Source organism: Coregonus clupeaformis, chromosome 1, assembly GCF_020615455.1.
Source record: "Coregonus clupeaformis isolate EN_2021a chromosome 1, ASM2061545v1, whole genome shotgun sequence".
Taxonomy (NCBI): Eukaryota; Metazoa; Chordata; class Actinopteri; order Salmoniformes; family Salmonidae; genus Coregonus; species Coregonus clupeaformis.
In genome coordinates, this window is record NC_059192.1 from 18,535,187 (window position 1) to 18,552,482 (window position 17,296).

Genomic DNA, 17,296 nt, shown 5'->3' on the forward strand with positions numbered 1-17,296 from the left:
AAGCAGAGAGGAGCCAAGGTTTGTGTCACTGTGTGTGTGTTCACAGCGCTGGCTGTTGTCTTCAGTCAGTCCTGCTGTTTGAGGAGTCCTGGCTGCCTCTGGTGGTTTAATAGGCATTCATTTAGTCTCTCTCTCTCTCTCTCTCTCTCCCCGTCTCTCCCCGGGGCTTGTTTGTTACAGGAACCAACAAAGGCCAATGTCTTCTATCCAATCCACTCTCTGTATCGTCTCACTCTACTACAGGGTTTCCCAAACTAGGGCTTGCGATGTGGGGTTGCCTAATTTTGAAAATGGGGTCGCGAGAGACAAGTTGCCCATGGTTCATAGAACCGGGTAGCCGCTCAATGCGATTTCTGTTGTCTTCCTACAAATGTGGCTCTATCCTTTGAACGGTTTATGCTACAACATCTTATGACCCCATCACTGAAAGATAAGACTCGCAGGAACGCGTACATACATAATGCTTCCCTCTACTATACCCACAAGCCGTTAGAACTGGGTGGACAAGACCAGGCACTAAATCAGGCTGGGGGGAGAAGAACATCAATTATGTTCTTTTCTACACAGAAGATCATAAAGTCAACCCCACATTTACATGGTGGGGTCACAAAGAAATGTTTGCTATTGCTATTACATTTTAGCAGATGCTCTTATCCAGAGTGACTTACAGGAGCAATTAGGGTTAAGTGCCTTGCTCAAGGGCACATCGACAGATTTTTCACCTAGTCGGCTCGGGGATTAGAACCAGCGACCTTTTGGTTACTGGCACAACGCTCTTAACCAAATGTTGATATCAAAATGGGGTCCCAGGCCTACAAAGTTTGGGAATCGCTGCCCTACTTTGATTAATCTTCCAAGACACTGAGAATTCCCAGTATCAGAAATCACCTCGAATTCGGAGGAATTGACTACACTTTGAATTGGCTTGGTTGTTTTTAAACACAGTATACTGTTGCAGTTTGGTTGGCGTGTGTGTTGATCAATGATTCTCATTTGACGTGTTCTAAGTAACACTGTTCTAGCAGGAAGGGCTGAACTGTGTGATGGAATGTGAAGTAACCTGATGGACTTACCTCATGTTTTCCTGTTCCCCCTGCAGTCTCCCACTAAAGCTGTGTACAACGCCAGACACTGGAACAGAGAGCCAGAGGAGCTGCCCCCGCCACCTGTACCCCGTTCAACCACTGCACCCGTAAGTAACCCCCCTAATCACCACCCTAGTTATGGGTGTCACCCACCACCCCCACTCCAAATACTAGCCCTGGCTCTCCGATCAGCCTGCCTACCCAGCTAGCTAGAGGTGTGAGATTTCTGCAGCTGGTGAAAGCTGCACCACAAACTGTTCTCATTCTGTAGGTAGGCAATGGCTCTCACTCTCTCTCTGCTCAAGCAACATGGCTGATTCAGTCCCATGCAAACGGGACAGTGTAAACTCTAATGCAATTTTCCATACCCTCGAGCCCTAACTTCCTTAAACTCCCTTTCCATCCTCACTCACACCCTCCCTCCACCACCAAGGATGCTCCGATTGGTCTCTTCACTGTGGTTTACCCCATTATGGCCACTCTACTCCACGTTGTGTTCCAAATGGCAGCCTATTCTCTTTTTATAGTGCACTAGGGTGCCATTTGGTATAAACCCTGCGTCTGATTCATTTTCCAAATGTCATTAGATGCATGTGTGGCACCTTGCCATTCTTGAAATTCATTAGCCTTTTAAAAAATGCATCACAGCTCTGAATGCTCCTGCGTCTTAGTGATAATGTTAGTACGGCTCTGAACGCTCCTCTGTCTTAGTGAAAATCTTAGTACGGCTCTGAACGCTCCTGCGTCTTAGTGATAATGTTAGTACGGCTCTGAACGCTCCTCCGTCTTAGTGATAATCTTAGTACGGCTCTGAACGCTCCTGCGTCTTAGTGATAATGTTAGTACGGCTCTGAACGCTCCTGCGTCTTAGTGATAATGTTAGTATGGCTCTGAACGCTCCTGCGTCTTAGTGATAATGTTAGTACGGCTCTGAACGCTCCTGCGTCTTAGTGATAATGTTAGTACGGCTCTGAACGCTCCTGCGTCTTAGTGATAATGTTAGTACGGCTCTGAACGCTCCTGCGTCTTAGTGATAATGTTAGTATGGCTCTGAACGCTCCTGCGTCTTAGTGATAATGTTAGTACGGCTCTGAACGCTCCTGCGTCTTAGTGATAATGTTAGTACGGCTCTGAACACTCCTGCGTCTTAGTGATAATGTTAGTATGGCTCTGAACGCTCCTGCGTCTTAGTGATAATGTTAGTACGGCTCTGAACGCTCCTGCGTCTTAGTGATAATGTTAGTACGGCTCTGAACACTCCTGCGTCTTAGTGATAATGTTAGTACGGCTCTGAACGCTCCTGCGTCTTAGTGATAATGTTAGTATGGCTCTGAACCGCTCCTGCGTCTTAGTGATAATGTTAGTACGGCTCTGAACGCTCCTGCGTCTTAGTGATAATGTTAGTATGGCTCTGAACGCTCCTGCGTCTTAGTGATAATGTTAGTACGGCTCTGAACACTCCTGCGTCTTAGTGATAATGTTAGTATGGCTCTGAACGCTCCTGCGTCTTAGTGATAATGTTAGTACGGCTCTGAACACTCCTGCGTCTTAGTGATAATGTTAGTACGGCTCTGAACGCTCCTGCGTCTTAGTGATAATGTTAGTATGGCTCTGAACACTCCTGCGTCTTAGTGATAATGTTAGTATGGCTCTGAACGCTCCTGCGTCTTAGTGATAATGTTAGTACGGCTCTGAACGCTCCTGCGTCTTACCGATAATGTTAGCCATGTATTACAGCGCCCTATAAGTCCCTCATCCCTTGCCCTCCCTCGGACTGCTAGAAGAGACTCAGAGCCTGTGTGTGCTGTGAAACTGAGAGAGAGTTTTTTTACTGGGCCTTATCTGGCCTTATGTAAGGGGCAGGAGGCCGTTGGCTGGTGTTCAACAGCATGAATCAGCAGGGGCGTGTACTGAGCTGAGAGCAGGTGGCTGTGTGGTTCTGCTTGTCTCCCTCTGACCCATTCTCTACTTCGGCCCTTCCCCTCTCTCCCTCCTCCTCCTCTCTCTTTCTTCCTCTCTTTCTTCTCTTTCTCCTTTTCCTCTGATTCTGCCTCTCCCCCCTTTCTCTCTGCCTTTCTCTCTCTCACTCACTCCTTCCTTCCTTCCTTCCTTCCTTCCTTCCTTCCTTCCTTCCTTACCCCCCTCTCTCTCTAACAGGCGAGCCAGTCGAGCGGGAGCAGCAAGGACTCGTCTAACTCTCACAAAGACGACGGGCTGTTCAAGGCGCCGCCATGCCCGCCTCCCAAAGTCATCAAGTCTGTGTCGTTCCCCACCGAGCCCTACCAGGACATCGTCACCGCACTGAAATGTAGGAAAGAGCACAAGGAGGTGAGCTTCAACACAACAACATTCTCTGTTCTACCTGGCAACCCATCACTGTGTCTGGAACTCGGTATCTATAAAGCACAGCCTATAAGAACACTAGAAATTGTCCTGGGGCAGTATCAAGCATCTGAGGAAACATGCTGATCTAGGATCAGTTTTGCCTTCCAGAGCATAATGAATAAGGTTGATATGGACAGGGGGACCTGATCCTTGATCACTTTATGAATATTACCCTGGTTTACAATGTTGAAAATGGATTTAAACAAAAGCTCCAATTCATGGATGATCAATCGGTTTACCCCTGTAAATCATCTTATTTAGAAATAGTCTTGAAACGAATCAGTGAATTCTGAGGCTGTGTGTTGATTTCTCTACATACCTCCTATAAGACCATACTGCAAGATCCCTGAATCCCTAAACAGTTAACCATCTGTAGTTATTTATCTTATTACATTGGTATCTTGCATGCTAAGCAGTGTTAGCTCCGCTAGGAACTGCAGTGTGGGCAGTCTCACAGGCCAGCAGCAGCATAATGGGCATCCCACATTTTTAAATTCCACCTGCAGTTTCATTTGCTGTCTTGTTTGTGGTCTTGGCTCCCGACCAACAAGGCAGGCGGCGGGTGCATAGCTCTCATGATGAGAATAGCAGGACTGAGCTCTACAGCTTGATCTAGTGTCTGCATCATCCCTGTACCACACTTGCTGCGACTCCACCCACTACTACACCCCCACATCAGAATTTGTCATTAGCGTGCTAACAATTGAAGCGTGTTGCGTAGGTATTTAGGGATATGTGTTACGCAATTAGAACGTGTGAGAAATATGGTGATGATGGCGTGGATCCTTTGTCTTTTCTTACACAATATCAAGGGGACTTGAGCAACGTCTGAAATCGCACCCTGTACTAAGCAATGCACGACTTTTGACCAGAGCCCTATCCACTTTAATAGTGAATAGGGTGCAATTTGGGACGCAGCCCATGTGATTTAATGAACCCAACAAGCGTTAACATGCTGTCAACTCTTTGCTTCAGCTATACACAGTAGTCCAGCATGTCAAGCACTTCAACGACGTGGTGGAGTTTGGAGAGAACCAGGAGTTCACCGATGACTTTGAGTACCTGGCCACCGGCCTGAAGAGTGGCCAGCCCCTCAACACACGCTGCCTTAGGTAAGACTAGCTGCCGCTAACCGCCCTAACCACTGATACAGGGTCAGATTCTTTGTCATCTCCATTACGGTTAAGGTAATGATTCAGGGCAGTTAAGAGCACGGTTTACCTCGAGCGGCCCATGCACCACTGCCATTCCTATCAGGCGATAGCAGACAATACGATGCTCTAGCAGAGGCAGTGACCCTCTTCTCTGTTCAATTCAATTAGACTATTTATCTGTCCTCTCCTGCAGTGTCATTAGCCTGGCCACCAGGTGTGCCATGCCCAGCTTCAGAATGCATCTGAGGGCCAGGGGAAAGGTGGCCCAGGTCTTCAAGACACTCAACGACGCCCCACAGCACCCGGTAAGTTAAGTTCCCTGCTCTCCTCCAGAGACTGTGGCTGACTTGAATTGGTTTCTGTCAGATCCGTGGAGAAGCTCAGTCCTTTAACTGGAGCCTGCCAAGTGACAAATGGTTTTAGCGCTTAGTAACAACCTGCGTTAGTGACACTACTTTTAAAAAGTCAGGATATCAGGTTCACATATCCTTTCTTTCCTCCTTCTCCCGTCCCATTTTCATCCATCCCCTCCCTCCAGAACCTGTCCCTGTGCACGGCCAGTTTGATGTACATCCTGAGCCGAGACAGACTCAACATGGACCTGGACCGGGCCAGTCTAGATCTGATGATCCGCCTGCTGGAGCTGGATGGGGACCACTCGGTGGCCAAGGACGACCAGCTCACCACCAAGGAGATTTCAAAGGTCAAGGAGAAGATCCGCAAGCTGTGCGACACAGTGCACAACAAGCACCTGGACCTGGAGAACATCACGGTACTGGTCTCCCCTAGAGATAGTCCTTCTTGTGTCATATTCATATGCAACTACAAATATTTTGCAATGGAAAACTAAAATGTGTTGTTTCCTATTGGACATGTTCAGGTGGTCCCTCCATGTTTCAGTCCGTTCTTTTTCTGTTTGGTTCCCTAATGAAGATGGCCCTGGTTTTTGCTTAGAGGATGGAGACTAGCTGCAACTCTCTTTCCTCCTCTGTCTCTAGCATTTGCACTGTAGAGCCAATGGAAATAATGTATTTGAATTGGGACTGGCAAACTGCACAGAATTAAACAGTTTGATATGACCAATTTGGACGTCTGATGATGTGATGACAGGGCCTTTTGATGTCTGGCTTTGAGCCTTTTTTTCTCCCATTCCCTCTATAAATATCCTCTCCGCTGATGTTCTAGTCGACATCCCAAATGGCACCCTATTCCCTATATAGTGCACTACTTTTCACCAGGGTATGTAGGGAATAGGGTGCCATTTGGGATGTAGCCCTGTTCTTCACAGAGCGCAGACTGACCATTCGCCTCAAGGCCTCCCAACTTATTTTCATTCATTTAAGCACTCTTTATATTTCTGACTGTTCGCTTCCATGTTGAATTAATCATTAGAGAATCCGATTTTGAAAGTTGGGTTGAAAAACTTAACATTCTCTTATCGTTTGATCTCAACAGTTTACTTTAAAATATTTTAATAATAGAGATGAAAGTGTTAGAAAGTTTCTATCTATCGACAATGTAATTAGAGAAGGCAGTATTGTTGTGGTTGGACTCAAACGCCACCTGCATGCAAACTAGCTTCTCCTGACTCTATCACTGGAAGGAAGGAAATCATATTTTTGTTCCAGTTCCTCCCCCCGTTATCGTCTGTCATAGTTGGCCTCTTTGAATCACAATACACAGTCAGTATTGTCCATTTATACCCTGTATGTGTGATGTAAATGTGTTTTCATTACTCCCTGTGTGTTTGTGTGTGTGTGCAGACGGGGCATTTAGCCATGGAGACCTTGTTATCGCTGACCTCCAAGCGGGCCGGGGACTGGTTTAAAGAGGAGCTAAGGCTTCTGGGAGGCCTGGACCACATAGTGGATAAAGGTGAGCTAGACCTACACCACATTACCCTAACACTGTGGGGTCTGTGTCCAGGCTAAACACCCCGAAAGGGTTGTTCGGTTGATCCTAGGAGCTGACTATTCAATTGCATTCAAAATGCTTTGTTGGTATGACAAAACATGCATTCGTATTGAGTGTTATTAGTATATTATGTGCAATACATTTTCATTGTGTTTGTCTGGGTACAGACAGCCCTGATGAAGCTCACTCATTACTACCTTTGGGGAAATCAAGGAGAGACCAAATGGTGGAATCGTTATGTGCCAGTATACTAATGTTCAATATGGCATTGGATGAAGCTCAATGTTAAATTCAAATCTCCCTACCATCATATCTAAGCTAATGTGACACCAATGTCGATGAACATTTGCTAGTCAATTTAATTGGAGGTACACAACACACTCCCCGCCTCTCGTCATGAGCCGTCTGGCCGGTACCAACAACCATATATCTGATTTTTAACTGTCGTTAGAAACTGAGTATTTTCTGCGCTCACCTAGCTCAAATTCTAGACGTCAGATTAAAACGAGACTATAGCGTCCATAAAGTGACCATTTGCACTTAAAGAAATGTTGGATTGACTTTGTTTGTATGTGCAACAGTTTTTATTTAAATTTATAATTTATCGCTCACGTGCTCATTTCTGTCAATTTTTAAGAACCAACAATGTGCTAACTTTTTGTAGCATTTCTGACAATGCTAACATTTTCAGCCGAATCTGAGTTCTTAAACCGGACCAAAGCACTTGGGTTGCGCAGCAACAGCGCTATTAGCTTGCTAACACCAGTCGGATGAGAGGCAAGCTACAAGTAAAGGAAGCTAGCTATGGAATATATACAGTACCCGTCAAAGGTTTGGACATACCTACTAATTCCAGGATTTTTCTTTATTTTTACTATTTTCTACGTTGTCGATTAATAGTGAAGACATCAAAACTATGAAATAACACATGGAATCATGTAGTAACCCAAAAAGTGTTAAACAAATCAAAATATATTTTATATTTGATTTTGTTCAAATAGCCACCCTTTGCCTTGATGACAGCTTTGCACACTCCTGGCATTCTCTCAACCAGCTTCATGGGATGCATTTAAATTAACAGGCGTGCCTTGCTAAAAGTTAATTTCTTTCCTCCTTAATGTGTTTGAGCCAATCAGTTGTGTTGTGACAAGGTAGGGGTGGTATACAGAAGATAGCCCTATTATGGAAAGAACAGCTCAAATAAGCAAAGAGAAATGACAGTCAATCATTACTTTAAGACATGAAGGTCAGTCAATCCGGGAACATTTCAAGAACTTTGAACATTTTCTTCAAGTGCGGTGCTATGATGAAACTGGCTCTCATGAGGACTGCCACAGGAAAGGAAGACCCATAGTTACCTCTGCTATAGAGGATAAGTTCATTAGAGTTAACTGCACCTCAGATTGCAGCCCAAATAAATGCGTCAGAGTTCAAGTAACAGACATCTCAACATCAACTGTTCAAAATCAAATCAAATTTATTGGTCACATACACATGGTTAGCAGATGTTATTGCGAGTGTAGCGAAATGCTTGTGCTTCTAGTTCCGACAGTGCAGCAATAGCTAGCAAGTAATATCTAACAGTTCCACAACAAAAACCTAATACATAAAAATCTAAGTAAAGGAATGGAATAAGAATATATAAATATATGGATGAGCAATGTCATTATCAGAGGACTGCGTGAATCAGGCCTTCATGGTCGAATTGCTGCAACGAATCCACTACTAAACGACACCAATAGGAAAAAGAGACTTGCTTGGGTCAAGAAACATGAGCAATGGACATTAGACCGTTGGAAATCTGTCCTTTTGGTCTGATGAGTCCAAATTTGAGATTTTTGGTTCCAACCGCTGTGTCTTTGTGAGATGCAGAGTAGGTGAACGGATGACCTCCGCATGTGTGGTTCCCACCGTGAAGCAAGGAGGAGGAGGTGTGATGGTGTGGGGGTGCTTTGCTGGTGACACTGTCTGTGATTTGTTTAGAATTCAAGGCACACTTAACCAGCATGGCTACCACAGCATTCTGCAGCGATACGCCATGCCATCTGGTTTGCGCTTAGTGGGACTATCATTTATTTTTCAATAGGACAATAACCCAAAACACACCTCCAGGCTGTGTGAGGGCTATTTGACCAAGAAGGAGAGTGATGGAGTGCTGCATCAGATGACCTGGCCTCCACAATTACCCGACCTCAACCCAATTGAGATGGTTTGGGATGAGTTAGACCGTAGAGTGAAGGAAAAGCAGCCAACAAGTGCTCAGCATATGTGGGAACTCCTTCAAGACTGTTGGAAAAGCATTCCTCATGAAGCTGGTTGAGAGAATGCCAAGAGTGTGCAAAGCTGTCATCAAGGCCTAGGGTGGCTATCTGAAGAATCTAAAAATCTATTTTGATTTGTTTAACACTTTTTTGGTTACTACATGATTCCATATATGTTATTTCATAGTTTTGATGTCTTCACTATTATTTTACAATGTAGAAAATAGTCTTGAAGGAAAATAATACAAATAAAGAAAAACCCTTGAATGAGTAGGTGTGTCAACTTTTGACTGGTACTGATATAATTTAGCTATGGAAGGGTTTTCACATGGCTGAAGGTATCTATGTAAACTGTTGGTCTTGAATCTTGCATGTAATCAAAGCACAAACATGAATAAGATGGTGAATATCCTTGGCTGCTATTGCCAGTTAGCTAGCCAACTAACATTAGCGGTAACATTAGCTAGCTACAAGCCAACAAGGCTCTAACGTTAGCTGTTTGTTGACAATGTCCCACACTCTTCCACAAAGCACAGCTAGCTAACTAAGTAAAGTTCATAGTCAACACCAAACTTTGGGAAACTGCCACGCTGCTAATGTATAATACATGCAATGGTCATTGCTCATCTAACGTTAGCTAACGTTACTCCATACACTAGTCAATATGTCTTGCTTACCAATGTAGCTAGCTAATGTTCCAGCCCTTACCTTATGCATTGATTCAGTATACTCCCTCTGTCAATGCAATTTTCTTATTGTCATTATAATCCACATTTTGCGCTGACTGATTATAAGTGTCAAGTTACTTTTCAATGTATTCCCTAAAACCTGAAGTTGCCATCCAAGTAAAAAGTAGCCAGGAGGTGCGGGTGCAACCCAGGTTAAACAACACCAACATCATTGCTTGCTTGCGTGACCTTTGCGCAGTCAAAAGAAGACGCCATGCTTGCTAACTTGGTTAGCTATGTGACTGTTTTCAACACAACTGTTTTTAGCCTCTTTTTGTATACCAAGCAAGAGAAATACATTTTCAATCAGTACTGAGTAAATGAACAACAAAAACAGTGTGCAACAAAAGCTTCCTGTCATCACCACTGTCCATTTTTTTATAGTTTCAAGATAAGCTATGAACCCTATCATGAACACGTTAACGTCACCGAGATCTGAAGGTCCTGGGTTTGCCTCTTGGAGGAGACATTTTGACCATTTCTCTTTCGTGTATAGTTTTGACACCCCCCTCCCAACACACACACACACACAGGCGCACGCACGGTCTGTGCTTATTTTCACTTATTAGGTGGCTCTTTTTAAAAGAGCATCGTTGAGTGGCAATAGACGGGGAGTGTGTGTGTGTGTGTGTGTGTGTGTGTGTGTGTGCGCTACTGCGCGTGTCTTGCTACTACAGAGGAGAGAACGGTGGAGACCAACAGTTTGAGACCGTTTGAATCTCAAGCAACCTGCCTACACATTGTTTGAAGTAAAATAGACCAACATAGCTGCTGTAGTGGGTCAAAGCTGTGTGCTGGAAAACCTTGGTAGAGTATGGGTTGAGTAGGCATTGTGGTGCTCATGTGAATTTCTTTTTTCGGCTTCAGAGCAATGCCTGACTAAACACATATGTACAAAAAGGAAAAATACCAAACGCATGCCCAAACTAAAGACTCATAAACAAACGAAAAGCCTCATGGCCATTAAACAAACCCGCAGCGTCAAGGCTTGTAAGCTGGGACACTAACTGACAATCACCCTAATTGGCAACACCTAAAGTGCTTATTAACCAGGCTCAACATCTGGACAAGGTTGTTGCTGCCACCTGGGGGAATGGAGTGTGGTAATGAGCTGTAGTGTGCCGGTTACCTAACCTATTCCAATACACAATGAAACAATTTTCTTAAAAGGAGTTGTATCTGGCCGGACATTTTGGCTCAATGATACCAGAATGGATAGGGTAAGAGATCAATGGATAGAACAAGGGTGCCGTCATTGGTGCCTATTCAAAAAAGCTGATCAAATGAAGTGGATGTTCATCAAATCTGTCATTATTTATGTGTTCAAAGAGGCCCACAGTGTGGTTAAAATCCTATTTGGATATATTTGGCAGTTTTCACTCCATAATATTTAGAATTTGTAATTTTCTGGTTTAGAAAAAGTGACTGCTAAATGCTAACTCCCGTTCAGATAAGCTGGTAGCATAGCTATCCATATAGAAATCAGTGGTGGAAAGACCCATGAGGCGGCGCACAATTGGCCCAGCGTCGTCCGTGTTAGGGGAGGGTTTGGCCGGCCGGGATGTCCTTGTCCCATCGCGCTCTAGCCACTCCTTGTGGCAGGCCGGGCACATGCACACTGACTTCGGTCGCTAGCTGTACGGTGTTTCCTCCGACACATTGGTGCGGCTGGCTTCCGGGTTTAGCGAGCAGTGTGTCAAGAAACAGTGTGGCTTGCCGGAGTTGTGTTTTGGAGGATGCATGGGTCACGACCTTGGCATCTCCCGAGTCCATAGGGAGTTGCAGTGATGGGACAAGACTGTAACTACCAATTGGATATCAAATTGGGGAGAAAAGGGGGTAAAAAAATAAATGGATAAAATATACTTAAGTATCAAAAGTTAAAGTGTAAATAATTTCAAATTCCTTACATTAAGCAATTTTCTTTTTTAAATTTATGGATAGCCAGGGGCACACTTCAACATAATTTACAAACAAAACGTGTGTTTAGTGAGTCTGCCAGATCAGAGGCAGAAGGGATGACCAGGGATGTTCTCTTGATAAGTGCATGAATTGAACCATTTTCCTGTCCTGCTAAGCATTCAACATGTAACGAATACTTTTGGGTGTCAGGGAAAGTGTATGGTGTAAAAAGTACATTATTTTCTTTAGGAATGTAGTGCTGTAAAAGTTGTCAAATACCCCAAGAAACTACTTAAGTAGGACTTTAAAGTGTTTTACACCACTGTAAATCAGTGGTGGTATTTGAAGTTGTTTTTGGGTGTAATGCAGTTGATTGGTGACGATGACATGAACATGTATTGGGGTTGACATTGGCGCTCTGCTTCCCGAGCCCAACGGACCCCGACATTATACATCAGATTAGGGCCGGGTAGGGCCTGTTCAAGTCGCTCTGGATAAGAGAGTCTGCTAAATGACTAAAATGTCAATATAACTAGGGCACGGGCAGAGCTCGGGTATCACTAAATTGACTAACATTTTGTAGCCGAGCCATTTGCTCGTGCTTTACTGCGGATTATAGTCATATCTGATTTAAGATCACAACATGGTGCCAGAAGTGCTTCAACCTTATCAAATATAAGACAGGAGAGATTATTTCACAGAGAATGTTCCTTGATGTTTGTCAGAGTTTAGAGTGACAAAGTAGCTAACAGCTAACTGCTCTCATGTCTCTTCATTGAGCAGAGCAGCCCAAGCGGAGCCGTTGGTATGGCGACTGAGACATCCATACACGCATTATACTCCGATTTGTACCCCAACATAATGTGAAGTACACATATAAACACTGGGGATGGGAGTTGCCAGGGACCTCATATATTATTACGATACTTAGATGCCGATCTGTATTGCGACTCTCACGATTCTATATGTATTGCGATTTGATGTTCCAAACATATTGCTCACTATGTCCGCTGCAGAGAGATGAAAGCGCATAAGAAAATTAGTTTTGATCAGTCATGGAAATAAAAGTGCTGAAAACATGTTGGTTGCCTATTTAAAAAGATGGAGAACAAGCTATAGGATGAAAAATACCGGTGTATTGGCGCAGGCACAACCGACTAGCACTAGCTAACGCTACCTAGCAAAAGGAGTCAAAGTTTCGGTATAAAATCGTTCAAAATAATATTGAGATATGCAAGTATCGATTGTATAACAAACCCAAAAACAATAGCCTAAATGCATATTTTGATGGCCGGCATTGAGGAGATTTTGGATCTATCCCCCAAGGGAGGACGCGCGCATGACATTTCCATGATGTTTCCATGACGTGTCCATTGTTTTGTTCGAACTCTTATTTGATCTAGGTGGTTTGAGTGGTTGAAACCGACCTGTCTTGTTTCTGCAGTAAAAGAATGCGTGAATAACCTGAGCCACGAGGATGACGAGGAGAAGCTGATGGCGTCACTGTGGGGAGCCGAGAGGTGTCTACGGGTGTTGGAGAGCGTGAGTACACACACTAATGTCTTGGACAACACTTCTGACCACCAGAAGGCTGAATTCCTAATCGGGGTCAGGAGCCCCGCTCATCGCACTTCCTAGATATTATTTAATGTCAGTTATAAAGTATCAATGGGAAACATTGATCTTAGTAACAGCTGCTCATGCCTCCTAAGCCTACAGTTGTGCTCGGTTTCACCCTCAGCCCGAGTACAGAGTGTAGGTTTAGATTGCAGGTTTGCTGGGGTTAGATTAGTGTTTGTGTGCTGACCTCGGCACTAAGCCTGCGCTTATTGATCAACTCAGTCAGTGAATCCAGTGGGAGTCTCCTAGAGGGGCTCTGTGAGCAGTTATGTGTTCACTTGATTTGAGATGAAGTGTGGTATTCCATGTATAATTCTGTTGTTGCTCTGTGCAGGTAACTGTTCACAACCCAGAGAACCAGGGTTACCTGATCGCTTATAAGGACTCTCAGCTTATCTGCTCTTCAGCCAAGTAAGTGGCCTGTATGGACACACACACACACACACACACTGTGTGTTGTGCATTAAGCTCCAGACTGTGTATTGCATATAGCACCTGTATCGTCAGACAGCGTCTCATTGAGAGGTTGCGTGGTCAACCTGTTCCCAACATAGTGGCCCTGGTCAAAAGTAGTGCACTATATAAGGAATAGGGTGCCATTTTGGATGCACACCATATAGTGGATCACAAACGCCCACAGAATTCACATAAGTCTTCTTTGGCTACAGAAATGCACCTGACTCTTCACCGACACTACATTGTATTACAAGGGTAATTCATGTACAAAAGTGTCTATATTCAGCTCTATGAGAAACGTCTGTTTTCATTATGCTGTGTGTTGTGTTCCGTTTCCACGTTTTGACATTGTCAATCACAGCATTCCCCCCTCGCCCTACTCCTATGCCTGTCTGTAAAGCAAACTCCACCACGTCTCCATCTCCCTTTCAATATCAACCCCCAAACCCCCCTCGTAAGGTTCAGCCACCGCCCAATCGTTCCAGTGCCCCACCCCCCCTCCGCCCCTCGTCCCGCCACAGCCACTTATCTGTTCAAAGTCTTCCGTCTTTATAACTGAATTAGCCCTGTCCCAGGCAGGGTGCGTTGCCTGCAGCCGGGGCCCTGGCCTCCCTTGCTCTGGTTCCTAACCCCTGCCTCACCCGTGGTTAATTACCCTTGCACCCCCAGCCAGGAGGCCTCTCCGACTGGGTCAACAAAGAGCCGCTCTCACATTGCACACAGCGGCATCACTAGCCGCATTCAGCCGGCCGCGCTAATTCAATTACGGGGGGAGAAATCAGAGGGGTCGAGCCACACAGCAGCACACAGCAGCTCAGAGGCCCTCATTAATAGCCCCCCCTCCCCCTAATATAATAAATGAACTCTGCCTCTGCTCTTCTCTCTGCCTTAACGGATGATCCCCCATTATTTCAAATCTCATTATTTGGTATATTTTGCATGAAGCTGTTTTGCTGCTGGTTAGCCATGCTGCAGGCGTGCGCGTCTGTTGCTAACCTTTTTATGGTTAAATTCACCCTCCGTTCTCTCCCGCTTCGCACTGCCCTTTAAAATGTATTGTCGTAGATGCTGTCTGCCTAATGGTGTAGGCGTATGTTAAAAAATATATATACCCCAAACAATACTGAGCTATATTGTATGCTCCAAAAATTGGGAAAAATTATTATTTTAGACTAATACAATTGCTCAGATAAAAATATAATACAACATTTTTTATAATGGAGTCAAATGTTTTAAGTATTTGATGCCATATTCCTAGCATGCAATGAAAATATCAAGCTTGTGACTCTACAAACTTGTTGGATGCGTTTGCAGTTCATTTTAGTTGTTTCACATTATTTTGTGCCCAATCGAAATGAATGATATAAATAATGGATTCTCTTTTTATTGTAAATAAGAAAATAATGTCTCTAAACTCTTCTACATTCATGTGGATGCTACCATGACTACAGATAAGTTAGAGGGTCAAAGATAACCCCAAGACATGCTAACCCTCCCCTGGTAATGGTGAGAGGTTAGCATGTCTTGGGGGTATGGTCTTTGACCCTCTAACTTTCTCACTCGTCATTATTCACAAATCATTCAGGATTATCTGTAATCATGGTAGCATCCACATTAATGTAGAAGTGTTTAGAAACATTATTATATTCTTAATTACAATAAAAGTGACTCCAAAATTACACATTATTTACCGTTCATTTCTATTGGGCACAAAATAATCTGAAACACAACCAAAACAAACTGAAAATGCATCCGAGAAGTTTGTAGAGTCACATACTTGATGTAGTCATTGCGTGCTAGGAATATGGCATCAAATACTAAACTTTTGACTACTTTCTTTATACGAATCTTTAGGGGTGTCTAATTTTGACCCCTACCTTTGTTAATTTTTTTTCTCTCAAAATTATCTTTCTCTGAGCAATTGTATTAGTATACAATAATATAATTTCCCCTTTTTCTGAGCATAGATCAGTATTTGAATTATTTAGTTTATACAGTCATTATGGCTCATCTTTATCAAGGGTGTCAATAATTTAAGAACCCACTGTATTATGTAAAGAGACACAATGGAAACGTGTGTTATTGCTTTCAAATAATTTCATACCAGTTTTTCATTTGTTTACAACCACTAGCTTTTTCCACGTTGGCTGAATAATACAAAAACCCAATAGGAAAAATTGTTGCCCTGAATACTTTTTAAAGCTTGTTTGCCAGACGCACTCTGCCGTTGTGGTAGTGTTTAATTCAGTATGAAGTCCCTCGAGAGCCGGCTTCCAGACCCTTTCAGTCCAGTCTGTCAGCCAAACAATCCTCCCATCAAGTATTAAGGCTATTATCTCCCAGCACAACATCAGCATTCTAAAAGTTAAATGCTGAAATATGAGAATCCTCAAACTTGAATAGACATAAGGGGCCTTAAATGGAAATGAGCTATATAGCTGACTACCTCTGGTTCAGTACTGATGTTATGTTTGCTTGTTCCTTGGTATATAAACTAATGTATAACCAATTTTTCCCTGTGTGTTGTTGACAGGGCCCTGTGGCACTGTGAGGAGATGATCCAGCGCTACAGCCGGGAGACGGGAGTGAACAGCACCTTGTGTTCGGCGGGCACCGCCCTGCCCTACGCCAGCCACAGCAACGTGGGCAAGGCCGTGGAGGACTGCATGAGGGCCATCATCGGCGTGCTGCTTAACCTAACCCACGACAATGGTGAGAGAGACACGCACTTCAATATAGACGCACACACACTCCGTGGCCAAATGGCCTCTCACACAGTATCATCTGGACACAGAATGAGCAGAGCGTGCCACTGCAGTGGACAGAAAAGGATTATGGTTATTTGAGGACATTAGCATACCTACACTATCTTGGGCACTGGGCGGCACTCACCGCTCATTCATAGAAGTGTGTTAATGGTTTTGATATGACACCTAAACAAATTAGTCTTCCAAAAAATTTGTTATGCACATACAGTGCATTCAGAAAGTATTCAGACCCCTTGACTTTTTCCACATTTTGTTACGTTACAGCCTTATTCTAAAATGGATTAAATCGTTTTTCCCCCCCTCATCAATCTGCACACAATACCCTATAATGACAAAGCAAAACAGGTTTTTAGACATTTTTGCTAATGTATAAAAAATATAAACTGAAATATTTACATAAGCATTCAGACCCTTTACTCAGTACTTTGTTGGAGCACATTTGGCAGCGATTACAGCCTCGAGTCTTATTGGGTATGACGCTACAAGCTTGGCATACCTTTATATGGGAAGTTTCTCCCATTATTCTCTGCAGATCCTCTCAAGCTCTCTCAGGTTAGATGGGGAGTGTCGCTGCACAGCTATTTTCAGGTCTCTCCAGAGATGTTCGATCGGGTTCAAGTCCAGGCTCTGGCTGGGCCACTCAAGGACATTCAGAAACTTGTCCCGAAGCCACTCCTGCGTTGTCTTGGCTGTGTGCTTAGGGTCGTTGTCATGTTGGAAGGTGAACCTTACATTTGACATTTTAGTCATTTAGCAGACTCTCTTATCCAGAGCGACTTACAGTTAGTGAGTGCATACATTTTCATACTGGCCCTCCGTGGGAAACGAACCCACAACCCTGGCGTTGCAAGCGCCATGCTCTACCAACTGAGCTACAGGGGACTACCTTCGCCCCAGTCTGAGGTCCTGAGCACTCTGAAGCAGGTTTTCATCAAGGATCTCTCTGTACTTTGCTCCGTTCATCTTTCCCTCAATCCTGACTAGTCTCACAGTCCCTGCCGCTGAAAAACATTCCCACAGCAT

The 17,296-nt window shown here is 44.1% G+C and overlaps 1 protein-coding gene across 2 annotated transcripts in view; it reads left to right on the plus strand.

The window, feature by feature from the left end:
* LOC121536430 (wings apart-like protein homolog) overlaps nucleotides 1-17,296 on the plus strand; it is a 44,600-nt gene that overhangs the window by 16,113 nt on the left and 11,191 nt on the right. For both annotated transcript variants that reach the window (XM_041843732.2, XM_041843814.2), the window contains exons 6-14: nucleotides 1,100-1,192; nucleotides 3,243-3,413; nucleotides 4,446-4,582; nucleotides 4,818-4,929; nucleotides 5,163-5,396; nucleotides 6,388-6,499; nucleotides 12,874-12,971; nucleotides 13,384-13,460; nucleotides 16,039-16,217. In XM_041843732.2, the coding sequence (XP_041699666.2) occupies nucleotides 1,100-1,192; nucleotides 3,243-3,413; nucleotides 4,446-4,582; nucleotides 4,818-4,929; nucleotides 5,163-5,396; nucleotides 6,388-6,499; nucleotides 12,874-12,971; nucleotides 13,384-13,460; nucleotides 16,039-16,217 (1,213 nt within the window). The remainder of the gene's footprint in view (nucleotides 1-1,099; nucleotides 1,193-3,242; nucleotides 3,414-4,445; nucleotides 4,583-4,817; nucleotides 4,930-5,162; nucleotides 5,397-6,387; nucleotides 6,500-12,873; nucleotides 12,972-13,383; nucleotides 13,461-16,038; nucleotides 16,218-17,296) is intronic.